At 43.0% G+C, this 20,180-nt stretch overlaps 1 protein-coding gene across 4 annotated transcripts; it reads left to right on the top strand.

Moving 5' to 3' along the window:
- Position 1: 1 nt before the first annotated feature.
- klhl14 (kelch-like family member 14) lies at positions 2 to 18,644 on the top strand. Of its 4 annotated transcripts, none has more exons than XM_035635070.2 (11): positions 2 to 117; positions 2,559 to 2,970; positions 4,053 to 4,251; positions 5,433 to 6,333; positions 8,302 to 8,423; positions 12,349 to 12,438; positions 13,143 to 13,221; positions 13,818 to 14,008; positions 15,036 to 15,194; positions 15,470 to 15,627; positions 16,916 to 18,644. In XM_035635070.2, the coding sequence occupies exons 4-11, from the start codon at positions 5,456 to 5,458 to the stop codon at positions 17,054 to 17,056; spliced, it is 1,818 nt and encodes a 605-aa protein (XP_035490963.2). In that variant the 5' UTR covers positions 2 to 117; positions 2,559 to 2,970; positions 4,053 to 4,251; positions 5,433 to 5,455; the 3' UTR covers positions 17,057 to 18,644. The 4 variants fall into 4 exon arrangements, with proteins under 4 accessions (XP_035490963.2, XP_035490964.2, XP_035490965.2 ...); XM_035635071.2 differs by having other exon boundaries at positions 9 to 117; positions 2,877 to 2,970; XM_035635072.2 differs by lacking the exon at positions 2 to 117 and having other exon boundaries at positions 2,048 to 2,970; positions 4,053 to 4,349.
- Positions 18,645 to 20,180: the final 1,536 nt, after the last annotated feature.

Here is a 20,180-nt window from a genome sequence, read left to right as displayed (position 1 = left end):
GCCCCCCCCCCAACAGCCCCCAAAACCTCCTCCACGGCACGGTGGCCTCCCGCGGCCCTTACACATCTCCTGGTCCCCACCACAGCCCCGGTCCCAACAGTCCAGGCTCTCCCTCAGGTGAGTCTCCACAGCACCGCCATGTCTCCTCCCACCTGAACGGCACTATACTCGTATCCTTTTGTCATTTGAGAATGCCACACACACACACACACACACACACACACACACATACTGTATACACGCACACACTCCTCACTCTGGAGGGGACACCGCCTGTTCCTTTCTGCTCACCTCCCGGCTGCCGGCTGACTCTCTGAGCCGTGTCTGTGGTGGCTACGCCATGTGTGGGGATCTAGGGGTTTAAAACAGCAGGCCTCCCATTCTCCCTGAATGGCAAATATAAGTGCTTCCAATTTGTTACACAGTGGACGTTTTATGAATCACCGCTGACTAAGTTTGATCTGAAATGACAAGCACGTGCTAATCAGTCCCGGGATCAAGATATATGTAGAAAAAAAATATTATATTTAATCAAGTTAACAGGTGATTGGGTCGGCTCAAATTTCCAAATGCATCACGAGAAACCAAAGTTGCTATTGGAAATGTTGAAATATTAGAAATGTATAAATTAAACCTGTGCCGCAGTTTTACTCATTTTGTCCCCTCATGTCGAAATCTACTCTGAGGAAATGATAAACTGGTACAACCATGATACATCCAGACAGTTTAATGGGACTCTGAAAGGAAAATTCACAAATCAAAACCTAATAAAATACTGTGTATTTGTGGAATTAAAGAAGCCCTGCTTGTGTTAAGACAGACTGTTAACTGGAATAACTGCTTAACTATAATCCATAGTTTGCATTCGTTTTGTCTGACCGAAGTGTTATTGCTGAATTTTCCTTTTTCTTCTTCCTAACAAGATTTTTTTTAATCAGAAAAAAAAAGGCTTTAAACTGCAACACATTTTCTACAACACAAATTACAACTCTCACTTTATAGGTTGCCTTACCACACCACACTTAGTTAACAAAATATTTTATCAAACAAGATGATATCACCCTCTCCATGATATTAATATGATATGTTCTCTGATCTGTAAACAGCTGGTTATCTTGCTTTTCCACGATAAGAAAAAAGTGCTGAGGATTTACGCTTGGTGAGCACATTTGGGCTGAATCTTTCACACGTCACAAATTGCAGATGGGAAGCAGTGATCTTGAACAGCCGATCACATTTCCGTGACCATCTGACACCTTCCATTTAGGAAAATAATACTTTCTATCTTAGCATACCCCTCTGCAGCAGCCAGCAAAAGGAATTATGCCTGGTAGACTTTGGTATTCACAACTTTGGAGCTTCTCTTTTTGTTTTGTTTCATTGCACTGATTAGATAAAATGTTCACCATTTCATCGGTTATTCAGGGCCACAATAATGTCTACAGTTTCTGTTTGTTTACTCTTTTTTATTTCTATGGAGTATTACATGCAGTGTTGTAAAGGAATTAGTAAATGTGCTGTACTCTAGGCATTACAAATTAAGTTGTGTTGTAGCTGAGGTTGAAAGAAAGGGGGCTTATTATACCACTGCACTATCGACTAAGTGACTGGATCTTTGTGAACCTTTTTTTCCCCAGCCATTATCTCCCTGAAAACTGTTATAATATGAGTGAACTGCAATTTCTAAATCTCGTATAACTGTTATTTACTCCAATAATCCTCCCCTCTCATTTCCCCGTAATATTAAGGACCAAAAAAAAAGAGAAAAAGATGTAAAGCCTTTTTTTTCTTGTCTGTACCCATAGAGGTAGATATGGTATCTGAGTAATATGACAGATAAATATGAGTCGGGTTAACTGGTACAGAGAGTTGTAAATCACTGTAGTGTGATTCTTTGTCTCAAAGGGTTTAATTAGTCTAGAAATTCTTCTCTTATCTGATGACCCCCCCCCCCCCCCCCCCCTCCTCCTCCTCCTCCTCCTCCTCCTTCTGCACACTGCAACAACTTACAACCATAAACGCCCTGCAATCTGAAGACCAGTGGCCTCGGGAGACTGAGTTGCTACAAAGAGCTGAAAGAGTTGGAAATGGTCATTTTATTGCGTCGGAATAGCTCGCTCGAGACTTGGCTAATGTAGTGCTAACGGAGAGCTAGTAACGACAACAGTGTACGTGACTCCGGAGTAGGAAGACAGAGAGCTACTGTGACGCCATGTCAGTGACACCTGCTTTGAATACGAGGCCACACCATCGTAACGATATTGAAACAGCGACGCAAACCGTTTTCCATACCACCGTTTTGAATACCGGGATAATTATTTGACATGCAGTGCAAATCGGTCTAATCAGTCGTCTCGCACAGTTCGTGTAGAATGGATTTGTTCGCTAGGACTGCAAGTGGAGGACATGCAGGCTTGTCAAAACCCTCAAACAATGTTCTGGTTCCATCCATTATAAATGCTACCTATATGTGGCCTGTTATTGCTTCAAGCATAGCATGGTGTTGCTCTATTTCATAGTACATGAACAAACCCATTTATCCTTATCTGTCATTTCAGAACTTGTGAGGTATCTGTCACTTGGTGTCCCACGGGAGTCCTGCATGCAAGTTCTTTTTCCCCACTCTAACTGAGCTCTTAATTTAATTGACAGTTTATTCTGTACTAATAAGTCATATCTAATGGTGTTTGATTGGATTTGCAAGTATGTTGTTTTGGCTGTTTTGCACCTGCAACCCTCCCCTCAACCTCATAATGACCAGCACCACATTACCTGACTACCTGAAAGATACAATCTTGATTTTAGATAATGTAAATGCTGTAGATGTGTTTGTATCCATGTTTGTTTGTTTGTTTGTTTTAAACGCTCCCGTTAAGATGGCCGTCAGAAAGGACCTGTGGAGATCGGAGGGGAGGCTTATACCACGACACTGAAACAAGCACAGCTTTTGGTTTATGGATTGTTTGTGATGTAAGTTATAAGGTCAAGTGCACATTCACATTAGACAACAAGGAATCAAATTCTTTTCTCTTTTCTTTTTTTTTTTTTTACCACGTCTTGTCAAGTTAGTAGGTGTTTTGCCGGACAAAATAAAATGTGCAGGTGTGCGGAATCTTAATATCCAGCCGGGACCTTCACATACAACACACTATACTGTGCACTGATGGATGTTGTATCAGGTTTCGACCATTTGTGTTTGCAGGCCCGCAGCTGGGCCTGCAGGTTGTGAAACAATGAACTGACCAGACAAGATAATAGAACAGAAAACAAACCTGTACACTGTGTTGAATGTTATTTTCCTGCATGTCGTTTCATAACTTTACATCACCTTAGTTGTGTGTTGTTTTCATATTTGGCCTGATGCTTTTGTCACATGGGAATGAACAAGGGAGGGTTTTATATATGCTTTTAAATTCAACACACACGCATAAGGACATGGTGGCAGTGTACAGTATTTATGGCACACACGCAGAAACTTGAGTTCGTGTGGTGCACCTTCTTTTGAAGGACTAGCAGGAGCAGAATGAGATGAGGGGGTTATTTTGGCGATGGAGATTAAGGCAGGGGCTTTTTGTCATTTGTGCGAGACAAGCCATTCATCCATCCAGTTCACAGCCAAAAAAAGGCTGGTCCCAGAAATTAGCAGTTTCAGCTCAGCAGCAAAGTCGTCGGGCTGTGAAGGCAGAGAGAAATTGACTAATTAGCAATGCGCACTAAAACTTGACGGTTCTCTCTATAACAGCGAGGGAAAGACTCGCCTTTTCTCCCCCTTTCTCCTTTCTTTCTTCCATAGATGTTTGAAATCGCAGTCATTTACGCTCGACAGTTTTTACAATAGCCTTGAGCCATAATTTTGCGAGTCTCTCCAGCATCCATACCCCTGCATGGTCTCTCTCCACCGGCCATGCACGACCGTTTCTCTCCCCAACCGTGGATTTCCTATTACTCTCGTTACGACTCACTGAGCCCCAGGCCCAAGGATAATGATGTGTTGTTTCTTGGTAGCATAATTTGTCACACGTATATTTCTTCTTCTTCTTCTTCTCTTGCAGAAAGCACAGCTCCCTCTCGCACACTCACACTCGTCTTGTTAATTCAGACGAACAAATGATCAACGTCAACAAATAACCCGAAATAGTGACTTTGTGCGTTGGAATCAATGGTTATCTGGAGACACCCGGCCACCGCAGACTTGAGCAGCTAAAGGACATTTCTTTTGGAGAAAGAAAGGAAGAACAAAGGAATATTCAAGTGAGATTGTTTGGGAACCTGAAGATTACTTTCCTGGGTGTTTTTTTTTTCTTTCTTTCTTTTTTCTTTCTTTCTTTTTGCTCCAGATCTGAAGTCAGGTAAGTTTGGCTCCTTCTCAGTCGAGCTGCTCGCATCCGTTACTTGCGACGGGCGCGTTCAGTGCGTCTGGCGACAGCGGTTTCCAACACGCTTGTGGCAAGTTGGCACACATTACGCACATAGAAATCGCTTTTTGTGTGCGTGTGTGTGTGAGAGTGTGTGTGTGTGAGAGTGTGTGTGTGTGTGTGTGTGTGTGTCGCCGGAGGAAACACCGGAGACGCATTCTGCATAGCAACTTTGGCGAAAAGCTGCGTTTTGTTCCCCTTCAGCCAGCGACTATCTTTTGATTCTCGCGTCCGCGTAACTCAGGTAGACGAAAGGAACAAAAAAGAAAAAAAAGAGAGAGAGAGAGAGAGAGAAAGGCGAATGGCACACGCGTACGCCCGTTACTGCCTTCGCTGACGGTGTCGGAGACCAACTAATTGCTTTTGTGCGACTCCGTAAATCTGTGCGATTGTGTAATGTCCTCGTCGCGGGGGAGCGCAGCGAGGTGGGAGAATGGAGAAGTGGTGGCTGAATGCGGCGCGCTCTCCGTCCACCTCGGCGGCTGGCGGTCTCTCTCTTTCTCCCCCTGCTCCGACAACTTCAGCCGCGTAACCGAGCCGCAGCAGCAGCAGCAGCATCAGCATCATCGCCATCATCACCATCATCATCATCCCCGCGTCCTGGTTCTTGTGGGGTTTCTTCTGACAGCGCCCTTCAGAAACCCCCTCAGCCTCCATTCGGCTCGTCCGCTCCTCGCGTCAAAGAAATGCATACGCGCGGCGCGCTGTGGGAACTACTGCGTTTCTGGTTGTTGCTTTACGACCGGAGCTCAAAGTTGAAGGCGACCGAAGCCGCGTTGTTGGATGCAGATTCTCGCCGGCTGGCGTGGCATCGGTTCGACCCCCCCTCCCCATCCACCCCCTCCCATCCACCCCACCCCCGGCTGGACGGACCGGCCGATCTGTTCAATAACTTATTCCAGAAAATCGTTTTTTCCCTATTCTGATAGTTGACCGAGAAGCATCGTGCGAGGCTGCGTGTGTTGTGCAAATAAATGACCTGAGGTAAATGGCTTGCATGGTTTATTTGTTGCCTAGGTGGCGTTCACAGCCAGGAAGTCATGTCCAGATCGGGTGATAGAACATCCACCTTTGACCCAACACACAGTGACACCCTGCTGCACGGGCTCAACCTCCTGTGGAGGAAACAGCTTTTCTGTGATGTGACTCTCACTGCCCAGGGACAGCAGTTCCACTGCCACAAAGCCGTGCTGGCGTCCTGCTCCCAGTATTTCAGGTCGCTCTTCTCCTCCCACAATGTCATCAACAGCGAGGGGAGCAAAGGGGACCAGGGCAGCAGCGGCACCCCCTCATCCTCCCCCGATGACAAGCTGGTGACCCCCAGCGCCAGGCCCATCAATAACCTGGTGCTCCAGGGCTGCTCCTCCATCGGACTGCGATTGGTGCTGGAGTACCTCTACACTGCCAACGTGACTCTCTCCCTGGACACAGTGGAAGAGGTGCTGTCAGTCAGCAAGATCCTCAACATCCCCCAGATCACTAAGCTCAGTGTGCAGTTCCTCAACGACCAGATCTCGGTGCAGAACTACAAGCAGATCTGCAAGATCGCCGCGCTCCACGGACTGGATGAGACCAAGAAGCTGGCCAACAAGTACCTGGTGGAGGACGTGCTCCTGCTGAACTTTGAGGAGATGTGCGCCATGCTGGATGCTCTGCCGCCCCCGGTGGAGTCGGAGCTGGCTCTCTTCCAGATGTCAGTCCTCTGGCTAGAGCATGACCGGGAGACTCGCATGCACTACGCCCCGGACCTTATGAAGAGGCTCCGCTTCGCCCTCATACCTGCCCCGGAGCTGGTGGAGAGGGTGCAGTCGGTTGACTTCATGAGGAGTGACCCCGTGTGCCAGAAACTGCTCATGGATGCCATGAACTACCACCTGATGCCCTTCAGGCAGCACTGCAGGCAGACCACGGCCAGCAGGTGAGCACAAAACTCACACACACACACACACACACACACATGCACACAAACAGCTATGGGCTGTTTGAGAGTGGACTAATCTGATTAAATGCCTCCCGCTGTTAAATTTGAACAAATTACATTTCCCACTCACTCGTGGTTTGGTCCCACAGCCTGTTGTGGGTCAGAGGTGTGAGGTCCGAGGCCCAGGTAATGAGAATTGCAGGGCGGGGGGGGGGGGGGGGGGCGGGGGGGGGGGGGGGGGGTTCTGTGAAAGAATGCCAGATGTCACGGGGGGTGATCTACTCTGTGCTACACTGTACCCATAATTACAGGGTTACCTTATGCTTTAGTGAAGAAAGAACAACTCTTTTATTTCCTCGCATCTGTGTAATTGCGCTCTAATCAGTGTAGACACGATGCAGCAAACTAGATAAAGGTTATGCATTTGATTTGTGGGAACTCTCACGGATCCAATTTGAAAATGATATAATTAAATTGTTACCAGAATTACATGGTAATTACATAACAATTCTGACGCGAGTCACAATGACGCCCTGTCACTGATATGACAGGAAACAATAATGTCATGCAGCCAAATGGGAATTCAGTGCATTTGAGTGTGTATATTATATTTGATAAAAATGTGGCAATCATTTTCATTCAGAGGTGATCAGGTGATGCTCCTTCGTCAGGTTCGATGCACGTGCGTGTCCCACTCGCACTCACACAAAAAATAGGCCAAGCAGCCTCCATCTTTGTCCTGATCAGCACTTTGAGGGGCTGGCAAGTAGACGGGCGTCGTCAGTGGGTTGACTGATTGACGGTGCTCTTGTCAGATTTTTGTTTACAGAGCTGACTGCAGTTAGATGGTCATATTTTCAGTGGTGCGGGGGCAATGGCTCAAACATTTTAACCACTGTGTATATGTATGAGGAAAAATTAAGCCGTGGCATTGGAGAATTGAAACGTGAAGATCAAACTTTGCACAATAAATCGTAGAAAAGTGGGATACATTTTACACGTGTCTTCTCCGACATGATTCCAATAACATATCTTTTCCCACATATGGACCCGAATGAGCAGGGAATCAGGAGTCCTCATAATTGGTTTCACATGCCACTGTTTCTCTCCTCTCAATTAATCACTATTATCTATGTCCGGGGGCTCATTTGCATACGAATAACCCCCCAACACTTCCGAGTGGGCCAGTGGCGGGGAGAGTGTACCGAGACAATGGTGATTCACCCAAGCATAAAAAAGTAAAATATGAAAAAGGGGGAGAAAAAGGTGTCTGAATATAAAGGCCAGCTACTCTTAATCTTTTTACAGTATATTGTGATTAATTGGTAGATTTGCATTGAAATCCATTAGGAGCCAGATAATGGTCATTAATGTGGAGTAAAGTGTGCAGCTCTGAGGTTATATATCATATACCAACAGCAGGAAATATCTCAGAATTGGCTCAGGGATGTCACATGATTCACCGTAGCCAATGGAATGGAGACGTTGTATAGGCAGGTTTATGTACTCACTGCGCTTTTAGCCTCCAGCATGGCACCCTGCAGGATCGTCCTCGCTTCACAGCTAATTGAAAAGATATCTTTAGAGTACAATAACCATTCAATAACACATCAAACGGATAAGTGTGCTGTCGAGCAAAATTTTTTTGTTGTTAATTATAATGAACGCGGCCACACATCACACTGATAGTTGTCTCAACCACTGCAGTCGTACCCGGTGGAGGAGCAGATATTCATTTAACCATGCATTTGGTTTTTTATTTCATTCACTGATTAATTTTAGTCACACTCTGTGGAAAGAACTCTTCATACTGTCAGTGTAATTATGTAAAATAAGGAATTATAGTTGTCCGGGTGCAGGTGGTGGTTATTTTGGCCTTTTGGATGTTTCATTTCGAGCCTTCGTACCTGTTTTGTTCTCCGTTTCCTAACACTTGTCAACACACCCACACTTCTGACATTACAGAATCCGTTCCAATAAGAGGCTGCTGTTACTGGTGGGTGGTTTGCCTCCTGGACCCGATCGTCTCCCCAGCAATTTGGTCCAGTACTATGACGACGAGAAAAAAACATGGAAGATCCTCACAAGTGAGTGCCAAAAGCTCTGCTGCCTTTTCCCCTTTTTTCTACCCGGGGGCATCTTGTGTTAGTGAATTTTATGATGAGAAATAGTTGTTCCTATGGATGACTTTAACACAGGTTAATTTCCACGGAAAATGAGGGGAAGGAGTTCCCTAAATCCTTCAGGTAATAATGTATCACTATCGCTTTTAATATAAGTTTTGAATCAGAGCGTGACTTTACAGCACTGTGGAGCTTCATGCCCGGTTTCCCTTGTTTTTGCTGAAATGTGCTGGCGGGATGCATGATGAGATTTACTTGAATCTAATGATCTATTGTGGCAGAGGGCCGAGGCGTAATGAATGACATCTTTCCGCCATAGCATTTAAACGTAGCTTGATCACTCACTCACATTGATCAATGCATATCGTTGAATTACTCCCATCCATACTAAAACACAGCAAAGAATTAACCTGTTGACCTGGTGTCACTATTGATATCAGGTTTATATGAGGGTAAAGCAAATGCCAGCACATAAGGTCAGGAAGACAGCAGCCGTAATGTTCATACAAATAGTCAATGGATAAATGATTTATAACGACTAAACAAAAACTAATAACGGTAATAAAAGAAAATAAAGACCTATCCCACAACCTGTAGGGATTTATACCACAGCTCAGTTTATGATATTGATTTCTTGATATCATAATGAAAGCAAGTTGTCATAATTTTCACAGATAAACTATTCTACTGAATCTACTGAGTGGTGTCCAGAGAGAACATATCTGAAGCCTTTGTGAATTTAGAAACACCTCTGTGAAGTGTACCACGTCTCTTCTTTCTCTCTCTGTCTTCCCTGACCTTTTGACGCTCACCACTATAGTATATTGTTGCCATATTGCAAAGGTCAAACGCGAGCTAATAGGAAGCCATATTTGTCCTGTGCATCATCGTCGCCAGACATATCGAGTTTTTGTCCTTTTGTTTTGGTTGGAGCCGTATCTCAGCAGCGCCTCTCCATCCGTACCCATTAGCCATAGGTCTGTTTCCTGTCAGCTCGGCACGGTGCAGTTTATATTCTCACTTTGTGGCACGGTGCAGTTTATATTCTCACTTTGTGGCACAAGGTCCGTCATGTTTCTGCTGTCGGGTTTTAAATTCCCCAACAGGAATTTGGACATGTTTTCCTCTTGTGCTCGTGATCATCACATTTGTTGGCAGTCGTCTTACTATTTTTTTTTTTTTTTTTTAAAGCTCCCGTTTGTCTGAATCTTTCAGGTTGCATTTAGTAAATAAAGGAGGCATGCAAACACAACAGCCCGGAGCTCACTGGCGTTTATATTCTCCATTTTTTTCATTAAACTCACACTCCTGGGTATAAACTGCAGCATGCAAAAGGTCAATAGGGATTTCCATCACTCAAAACTAAAAAAGTTAACACTCAAATGGTCCGTGGCCAAGTGGAAGGACAAAACTGCAAAATCATCCCTTAACACATCAGTGACCATCTGATGTAGCCTGCACACAATGGATGTGGAATAGAAGATTATTAACATTCAATCATAACTTTTCAATGAGGCGAAACCTGAGAGGGACAGCCTTTGATTAAGACATTCATCAACACAATTTGGGGAGAATCTGATCCCTCTCGCGTGGTGTCAGATCTATCCGCCGCGCGGTGATTCCAGTGTAAAGTTTGCCATCTAGTGTACCCACCGCGGCGTGGACAAAACACAAGACAAAGGCAGGCACAGACGCTGGACTGTTCCCCCTCCTCTCCTTTAAAACCAACCTGATATTAAAATGTCACACTTGGAAATGGATATCATCCACGCAGCGTGGCCTAGAACAAAGGAATTCAGCTCAGTGGGATGCACTTGTAATGGTGGCAGAGGCACGTCAGAGCCGGAGCAGCAGTGGTGCATTAGCTGTGGAGTCACTCAACCGGCCCCCAATGTGCCTCTATGCAGAGGTTTCTGACTCCCTCTAGTGAGCCCTGGAGCTCACTGTAGACGGGAGTGATGGCGTCCATCTCGTGGAGGACGTGCTCGTCCTGCCCTCCCGTGGCTGTCCACCTCTGGGGTTAGCGGAAGATTTAGGGGAGAGCGGACAAATATGACTGATTTTATTCTCTCTCGTAGGTGATGGTTAAGTCTTACACATTGTGAAGGGGGAAAGATGTTGTCTTTTTTTTTTTTATGCACAGCACAAGACTAGTACATGTGTTCTACAGTTATTATAACCTGGTATTTATCCCACTGTTCACCTGTGTCTGTGGCACCTGTAGAAGCAGTGCAAATGTCCCAAATCCTCCGACAGCTCTCCTCACACTGTTGTCTGCGACATATTGTAAAGCCATAATCTTCTTTTCACACGGTTACAAGATGATTTTTAGTGTGAGTACAAGTCACTAGACGTCAAATAAAAAGCCGCCCATCCATGTCCTATATACTGCTGACGGAATGATAATGTAAATAGCATGTAAGGGAATTTGGCAGTCATATGGCACTTGTCTTTTGAGGTGCACTGGAGGCACGCGGACTAATCCCCCTCCTCGTTCGAGATAAATCTGTGTTTAGTGTATGTAGCATTAGTTCCCATCGGAGACTCCCCTCCCGTGGAGAGGGGGCCGGCACATGTCAGCCAGCCAGAGTGAGATTGCAGGGAGAGACCAATAGGAAAGGAATGAGATTCAAGGCTGTCTAATTTTGCTGCAACTGTGATCCATCAGGCGGTGGGGAGGTGACAGTGGAAATGACTGATGGAGACAGACAGGTGGGCTTTAACATTTCACTGATTTGTGCTCAAAAAGCACCGGGCCTGAGATTTATTGAGTGAACACGATCATGTTCATAATGACTGTCACCTAAGACCATTTCTCTACATCTTAATGGGGTCACTTCAGCAAAAAAGAGGATGGAGGAGAGGAGGGGAGCGCACACAAAAACATACACAAGGGGATGTCATCTTCCGTGAGGGGTCCCGCTGCGGCGGTGGGATTGTAGCAGGTTATGATAACTTGTGCTAAGACAATTCACACACTATCGATTATATAGATGGATGGAAGACTGTGGCAAATGGTGGTGTGAGCATTATTTTAATTTATTCAAGAATGAGATTCATACACTCAGTCACCAGTTTATTAGGGACACCCACCTAAAACTAATGCAGTCTAATCCAACAGTCCTGCAATAAATCCTCCTTAGTGAAGGTTTTAATGTTCAGTTTTCATTGCAATACTTTCAGTGAGGCGCTCACTCGACTGTGTGATTATTTTAGATGGCACAGTTTGTGGGGTTGTTATATTGTGCAAAGAGGTGTCTGTTATTTTGCTCATTACTGAAAATGGGCTGGACAAAATAACAGAAACACCTGTCCACGTAACACAATACGATTCGTCGTCAACACAAACCGCCGCCTCAGAGACCGCCATAAAGTTGAATCAACAGCTTTCCAAAAAACAGTTTTCAATAAAAGCTGAACAGTATAACCGTCATTACGGTAGAATTAATTGCTTTAGACACCATTACTTTTAGCATTGTTTACCTAATAAACTGACAACTGCGTGTGTTTGCGCTCGTGAGAAACAAATCTGTAATGATCAAGTTGTAGAATTAAAACTGTTTGAATTTATGGGCTACTTTTGTGTGTTATTTAGCAGTAAGATTCATGTTCAGAGGAGGATTAGTGGCGTACATATTCCTCTCTGTATGTGGGGACATTAATAGAGGAACATACAAAGTTGTTCATTTATATATTATCTGTAATAGATGGATGAAAAATATACAACAAGTCTGATGTAAACAATCAAAGGGGAAACTTTATTTTCCCCCAGGGGAACAAATAGTGATTTGACCCAGATTGGAGCTTTAGTGGTCCGTCCGCCTGCCACTGACCCGTATCACCGTCGTGCCTCCGTGTCTGACGTCTCTGATTTCTGTGTCTCGTCTAGTAATGCCTTACAACAGTGCCCATCACTGTGTGGTGGAGGTGGAGAACTTCCTGCTGCTGATGGGCGGAGAGGACCAGTGGAACCCCAATGGTACCGTAACACCGCAGAATCAATGTCTTGCTTTCAAATGTTCCAGCGTTGACTTCATGTGGAGAACTAGCGTGACCCATCAGAGTTAGTGTAACACTTTCAGATAGTTTCAAACACTCGCCCTAGAGCCAGTTCTGTTCTGAGTGGACAAACAGCACTTCAATCAATAATTGGCACAGAAAAAAAAAAGCAATAACTGAAATGAAGACTTGCTTTAAGGTGTTTGGAGTGTTTTTTATGAAATATTAATTCTGTCCTTTTGTTCTTATTCATCAATTATCCTAATAATACAATGGTACAGTAGCAGTTGATCACACATGGCGAAATCAGTAGGGTGCATTTGGTAATGAGGGTAAAAATCAACACACTATCAACACATCATCAGAGATAATTTGAGACTTTTTGAACAACACCAGATCAGTTCATGAGTTGAAACACAAGCCTTCAGTCAACACTTTGACGAAAAGTAAGACACATTAGCGCTGAAATTCAGCCTGTGTGGGAGGGGATTTTTTGACAACGTGTTTATTTTTAAATGAAGACTTGCAGAGTAGCAATTGCGCATTTTTATTGGTATGTGACAAAGACTTTGGCAAAGACTTGGAAAAGCTCGTTAGATGTGAGCACAGACATATTGTGCCTAAACTTAATTTTTACTACTAAGTGATCCGTTTCATTGATTCTGATTTATATCTGTTTTGCAGGAAAGCACAGCACTAATTTTGTGAGCCGCTATGATCCCAGATTCAACAGTTGGATACAGTTGCCCCCGATGCAGGAGCGGTGAGCCTTTTTGTATTTGAATAACATTCATTCATTTATTCATTTTTAATAATAATTTTATTATTTTTAAAACTGATTGTTAATGAATCAGCATTTTGTTTAAATGTACTCCAAATTGATGGTTTCCAAAAAGCAGTATACTGTAGATATATTCATCAGGTGATGCCGTAAGAGACCGTTGAACCTTTGTTAGATTTTTTCTTCATCTTTCACTACATTTTTTGGGCCTGTTGCCTTTGTTCGACAGAGACAGTGGAGAGACAGGAAGCGCAGTAAACTGGATGATCTAGCGGGAATCGTATTTGGGGACATGGGCCCATGTTGCGCGCAGCCTATTTGAAATTGTCACTTTTTAGTTCTTAATATAATTTAAGTGTCTAATGCAAAAGTAAGCTCAACCAGTGCCGTGACATTAAAACAGGTTGTCACAGTTGGCAAGCACGTAACTACTGTGTCCCTAATTCGCAGATCAGCTATAACGAATCCAAAGAGAGGGTCTTCGTTATCGTCTTTTTTTTCTCCCCTGTCGAAAATCCTACAACGAATCTTGTCATTGCTGGTTTAATGATGTTGTCTGCTTGACACTCCCTCCTCAGGAGAGCCAGTTTCTTCGCCTGCCGCCTGGATAAGCACCTGTACGTGATTGGTGGTAGGAATGAGACGGGCTACCTCTCCAGCGTGGAGTCCTACAACCTGGAGACTAATGAGTGGAACTACGTGTCGTCCCTGCCGCAGCCGCTGGCCGCCCATGCAGGAGCAGTACATAACGGCAAGATCTACATATCAGGTCAGGAGAGATGCTGTCGCAAATATCCTGTCATCTTTTATGGGGGAAAAAAAAAAACTCATGTGCAAAGCACAGCCTCTTAAAAGAGAGATAAATGCGTCCACTAAAGCTTTACCATATCATGAGTAAATGGCACAAACCTACTAAGAATATCGATCGACTTCATCATCACAGCTGGAAACGTATTAAAATTCAGTTCACTTCAGAACTACAGTTCACAGACATTGTACTTTTTAGGCCATTAGATTATTCGACAGCTGCGGTTACAAGTTACTTTGCAGATTAAGATTTTTATGAACGAAACAAATGATGAGTTTATAAAAAGAAATGCGTCATTTGCATTTCATTTTCCTATTATCCTTATGTATATTGTGCTGTTTCCACTGCCACTTTCAGCTAGTGAGGTCCAGATTTCAAATGTTCCTTTCCTTTCAAAGGATGAAGTAAGAAATTTCTGAATGGCAGGATTTTGTGTATTTATTAACACAGAACGTCATTAATCAGTATCTTCCCCGTTCCAAAAGGCTGACTGTCACTGAATCCTTGGTGTACTTTATGGTGTGAATAGTTTACTGTATTATGCACCACGCCAGTGATTTACAGTGTAAACCCAAAAGAAGGGAACAGTGGCGCCAGCCCTGTGCTTGAATAGAGCTGGTTTGGAGAAGGCGACATTAACTATGACACGCTGTGATCTGTTAGTTATTCAAAAAAAAATGTTTAGCCAGCAATTCAAAGATCAAGTTTAAAAAGAGCTTCTCTGTAAGTACATGTGACTGAATAGGAAAAAAGGAAAAATATGTAATCACAAAGATTTTTGTGGTGTATTTCAACATGGGGAGTCTGGCAATTGCTAGGTTCAGTAATAAATCAGTACATGTTTGGATAAGAAATATCAGATCAATGTACAGAGGCCTTAGAGTTTGTCCAATGATACAGTATATTACCTGAGCGGACATGAGTGTCTACCTACAGTATGTGTTTCCACATGGTTTCAAAGGCATAGTGCTGTGTTTACTCGTTGCAGGAGGAGTGCACAATGGAGAGTACGTGTCCTGGCTCTACTGTTATGACCCCGTAATGGATGTGTGGGCTCGGAAGCAGGATATGAACACAAAGCGGGCTATTCATGCCCTGGCTGGAATGAACGACCGCCTGTACGCTATTGGTGGAAACCATTTGAAAGGTAAGTGCTCGAGCGTTTCGGGGGAACTGAGCAGAAAACGGGTCAAGGTTGTTTTTTGTTGTTCCACAACTATGTAGAAGAGATCCTGCCATTATTAGCAGTTGTAATATAAAACCCATTGAGTTCCCTTGTAATGAAATATACTTTGATAAATTTGCCCTCGGGTTTTTGCAATTTTCCGGCACACGGGAAAAGCAGAAGGTTGCACATTTAATCAAACAGGCTTCAGAGTAAGAGGCTAAATATATAACACAGTTGTCCTCCCCCTCCCACAGGTTTCTCTCACCTAGACGTGATGTTGGTCGAGTGTTACGACCCGAAGGCTGACCAGTGGAACATCCTGCAGACACCCATCCTGGAAGGTCGCAGTGGCCCGGGCTGTGCTGTCCTGGATGACAGCATCTTCCTCGTGGGCGGTTACAGCTGGAGCATGGTACGTTATCTTTTAGCAGATCAGATTAGACGACATTACTCTAAAGGATAAAGCTAGTGATATTGTGTATTTCTACTGTTCTACTGCAAATCCTGTGAAAACTGACGTGTACAGCCATGTCTTCATTTCCTACCATCCCCGCCACTATATTCTGTACCAACTGGGCACGTTCAGAAACGTGCGCGAGGGTGTTTACATGCCACAGTATCCAGGTTTCTCCAGGCAGCATATCCAGCTTCCTCAGATTTTGGGGTGATGCCTTATCCAGTTTTCTCAAATCAGGATATGATGTTAACATACACAACAGATCAGTGAAGTGACGCCTAACACCTGATTAGAACCAGGATGGCAGTGCGCATGTAAACACACTCTTCCAGCTTGGTTTCCATCAAAATGTGATGCAAATTTTAACCCAACGTTACTTCAACTTTTTGAGAGCGCCTGCAAAAGAAAATGCGATTAATACACATTCCCATCCACCACCGTTATGTGAATATTAGGAGTTGTTTCATCGAGGTAAACAGCTGGTGGTGCTCATTTTCCAGACTGGCTGCCATTAAACTGCAGGAGGAGAGCACCAGTAAAACCTCAAACATGATGTAAATATGGCATTTTTCCCCCGCATCTTTTTAATGAGAGAAAATGAACATTGTTCTCTCCTTATCGCTCCACACAGATTTGATGTGAATCTTTAGTAAACGATAAGTCACGTGTGATGTTTCCATTTTTTTTTACGATATTTCAAATTATCTGCATTTCATGCACATAATAAAAATGCATATCAAAACTTGTTGATGGGAACCCGCCCTAAGGTTTGAGCCCATCTGTCATGACATGTCATGTATATATACTCTTTTTTTAAAAAGAGTGTACATTCCTGAAACAGCTGGGTACTGAAGTAAAAATAATTTTCAGCAGTGGATGAATACACATTTGCCACGAGTGTTTACTGTACAGCAGCAGGATGGAGTTTGTGAATTGACTCCAGAGCCCATGTTCATTGTTATGAAGGAACAAGTCTCTCGGTGCAACTGAGCACTATGGCACAGAGCAATAAGCTTTATCTGGCTGAGGAGGCATTACTTATTGGGATCCGTTAACCGTTTTTTGGATTTCATGGAAATTTCTTGACAAAATATATTTTTAAAAAATCACTCAATTTCAAATTCCCCCTGCCTTTTTTGATCACATGGATTTGTGTAAAAACAGAGTTTTTCCATCCTTGGGTTAGAAATCCAAAACAGCATAATGAAGAGAATGACTTTTATTTTATTTATTTTTTCCTCAGGGAGCCTATAAGTCTTCCACCATCTGCTACAGCCCAGAGAAAGGAACATGGACAGAGTTGGAGGGAGAGGTGGCAGAGCCTTTGGCGGGCCCAGCCTGTTCCAACGTCATCCTGCCCGCCTGCCTTCCTTTTAACAAATGACAACTAATCCGACCAACGGGCGGCGAGAAGCAGCAGAGAGACTGGGGGGAGCACCATCAATAAAACAGTTGTCAACAACTTTGTGACAAACCCTCCGGTCAGATGACGAGGGTGTGTATAAATTATTTTTTTACAGGTTTGACCAGAGCACTTTCGTTATTCCCAACTGAAGGTATGAAAAAAAAGAAAAAAAAGAAAGAGAAGAACATTGTGTAACTCATGTATTTAATCTCATCTGTGTTATGAGAAATGGTCGGTTTCATATTTGATTTTCGTTTGAACTGATAGTAAGTGTTTTTTGCCTTCTCTTCTATAGCACGCATAGTGTTGAGCTGAATTATAGCTTTCAAACTCATTGTATCTCGTATTCAGTAGAGGCATAATTCCAGCAGAATGCAGTTGTTGTTTTACGGACTGACACCGGGAGAAAAGGTGACCTGTCACGTTGGCGTTAAGTTACACTAGAGCTGGGTGAGTTACATTTATTGTGATGATCAAAGTGTATAAATATTCTTCATCACTCATATTATTAGTCATTTTGCTCTGGCCTGGAGTGTGCACCGACCCTGCCGTGTCACATGGTCGGATCATTATGCAACTGTTTTGTTGTCTTTCTCTGAAAAAAGGGACATTTGCCGAAAACCTTTCCGTACAGCAGCTTTCCTTGTTTATCTGATGTGGTATAAGTAAAATGAACTTGTGATAGACCTGCACGCAAGTCTACCAGGGTCCAAGCAGTCTGCACAACCTGGACGTGTGAGCAACAAGGTGGACATTGTAAAAAAAAACAACAACACACAATTACACACTGATCTTTATGAGGAAGCCCTAACTTTTAGTAACTAATCATCGTGATAATTTGCGCCCAGGCTAAAGTCGTGTTTCTGTACAACTTGTTGAACAGAGAGTTCCTTACAGGTTATCTGCTTGACAGGACCAAAAAAAAAAGAGAAAGAAATCTTGCCAAAAGTTTATGGCAGCCAATCTTCATGCTGCGAGCGAAACGAGTTAAGGATTTCCCATTGATTCTTAATGTTCATAAGACGCACTAATGTTCACGTTACTTATACAATGATGGTACAATCAAATTGTAATTGCTAGCCAGTGTATTTATGGGTAGCATGTTTGGGTAAACAGATGGCGAGGACGTTTGTTTGGTTCGTTCCCCTTTACAAGTTAATGCTAACAGGTCTGTTTATGAGGCCACACAGCGTTACCTTGATGGGATATTAATCTTTAATGTATGAAAAACAAACAAAACAAACACAAAATGGTCCTTAATGCACTAAAAGTGAACTTTTGATTCAACAGACAAAGTTCACTAAAATGTAAATTGATTAATGTGATGTGTTTAAAAAAAGAAATATCTCTAAGTCCGGTCTAGTCTACGTTATTAGGTTGAAAAAGACGACTCTAAATATCGATGCGGTACCTGTTGAATTCTGTACAGATTTGTTGATTTCATTCTTGTACATAATCGCTTGCAGTGAAACATTTTGTGCACTCAACCTTGGATTTATTCTCAAATCCTGTTATGTCCTTTGAATTTTAGAATATGAAAATAAATTGACTCTTGATGATGAAAATACCCTTAATTGTTTATATATTTTCTTACATTTCAGAAAGAAAAGTGGCTTAATTAAATTGTATTGTGAATCCCAGTGACTAGATGTGGGCGGACCATTGATGGTCTCTGGTATGATTAGTTTTACTTTACTTTTATTTATTTATTTTAATTAATCGTACTTCTATTATCCCCACCCCTTCAACTTTCAACTTTATTGTGCCTGAACTGACATTCATTCAGCTGAACATGAGATATCTCTAAATTATTAAAATACATCTCTATATTTTTGTGGACTGAAGCTGAGACGCAAGAGTTCAAAGCTCAGAAGGACATTGAAAATATTTTTTATATTTTCAACGCAGTAGCAGGGACATTCTCTCCGTCCACTTAGCTCGCCGTTATGTGTGAAACTACAACTATTTGCTTTCATGCTAATCTGCAATGGTGGAGGAAGTAACTTTACTCTAGAACAAGTACAAAAGCCAGGCTGCACTTTTAAATGTTACTTAAGTTTAAGTGTTTTATTATAATCATGAAAAGTAATTTTTTATCAAGTTATCAACGCAGAAAAATGTATCCTATGACTATTTTACAATTGTATATTACAGTTAATTTTTAGGACTGAAACTCATGATTATTTTCACTATGGATTCATCTGATGAGTATTTTTATTATTATGAGTGAGAAATCACACTCACCGACAGCCCACAGTGACATCTTCACACTGCTTGTTTTGTCTAACCAACAGACTAAACACCTACACGATTTAAAACAATTGAAAATTAAAGAAGCAAATCATCCCATTTGAGAAGCTGGAACCATGACATGTTTTTTAACCTTTTTTACATGGGATGAAATTGTGATCATCAAAACACTTACCAATTCATTTTTCTGTAATTTGACTAATTCTGCTTTGTATTAACTGTTGGGTACTTTACTAAGTTTTATATATTCTTTACGAGCGCATCATGCGATTTGTTTGCAAACATCTAGATTTTTAAGGTAACTAGTGAAAGATGCATGGCTAAATGTAGTTCAGTAAATAAAACTTTACTACAGGCATCTCATTATTCTACTAAAGTACATGCACTAGAGTATATGTACGGCCATAGACAACGCCCATGAAGACTTGCCTTCAGCACTTTCAGCCAGGAAGAAATGAAACTGCGTCGCACCAAGCAGGCGCGTATCTGTGAGCCAGTAAGCTTTCAGACCAGATCTGATGCTTACCCTCGGGGCAGCCTCTCATGCCAGACCAGATTTGATTTGCCAACCGTTTACTACCAACTGTCTCATGCACTGAACAGCATGCACGTCTCTTCCCCCCCCCCCCCCCCCCCCCCCCCCCCCCCCCAACACATACATGCACCTGATGGTTTACTCTGATGGTTGTTTTTTTCTTTCAACAGCAGCAGTTTTCTCTGCTTGGCGCCTTCCCTTCCCGTGCGTCCAGTTGGCCGTGTGCCTAGAGGATAAGATGGCAATTATTTTGCCACAGAGATGATTCTGTTAGATTACATAAATCCATATCTAATTCACAGAGTATATGGTATGGGG

The sequence above is a fragment of the Scophthalmus maximus genome, chromosome 5, assembly GCF_022379125.1.
Source record: "Scophthalmus maximus strain ysfricsl-2021 chromosome 5, ASM2237912v1, whole genome shotgun sequence".
NCBI classification, from domain to species: Eukaryota; Metazoa; Chordata; class Actinopteri; order Pleuronectiformes; family Scophthalmidae; genus Scophthalmus; species Scophthalmus maximus.
The sequence above is the reverse complement of the archived record's forward strand: the minus strand, read 5'-3'. Positions and strand labels throughout refer to the sequence as shown.

Excerpts from the sequence above, each read along its gene's own strand:
- klhl14 (XM_035635070.2), top strand. The coding sequence starts at position 5,456 with ATGTCCAGATCGGGTGATAGAACATCCACCTTTGACCCAACACACAGT. Across the intron at positions 8,424-12,348 it reads AACATGGAAGATCCTCACAA|TAATGCCTTACAACAGTGCC; the intron begins GTGAGTGCCAAA and ends TGTCTCGTCTAG. Across the intron at positions 15,628-16,915 it reads GCGGTTACAGCTGGAGCATG|GGAGCCTATAAGTCTTCCAC; the intron begins GTACGTTATCTT and ends TTTTTTCCTCAG.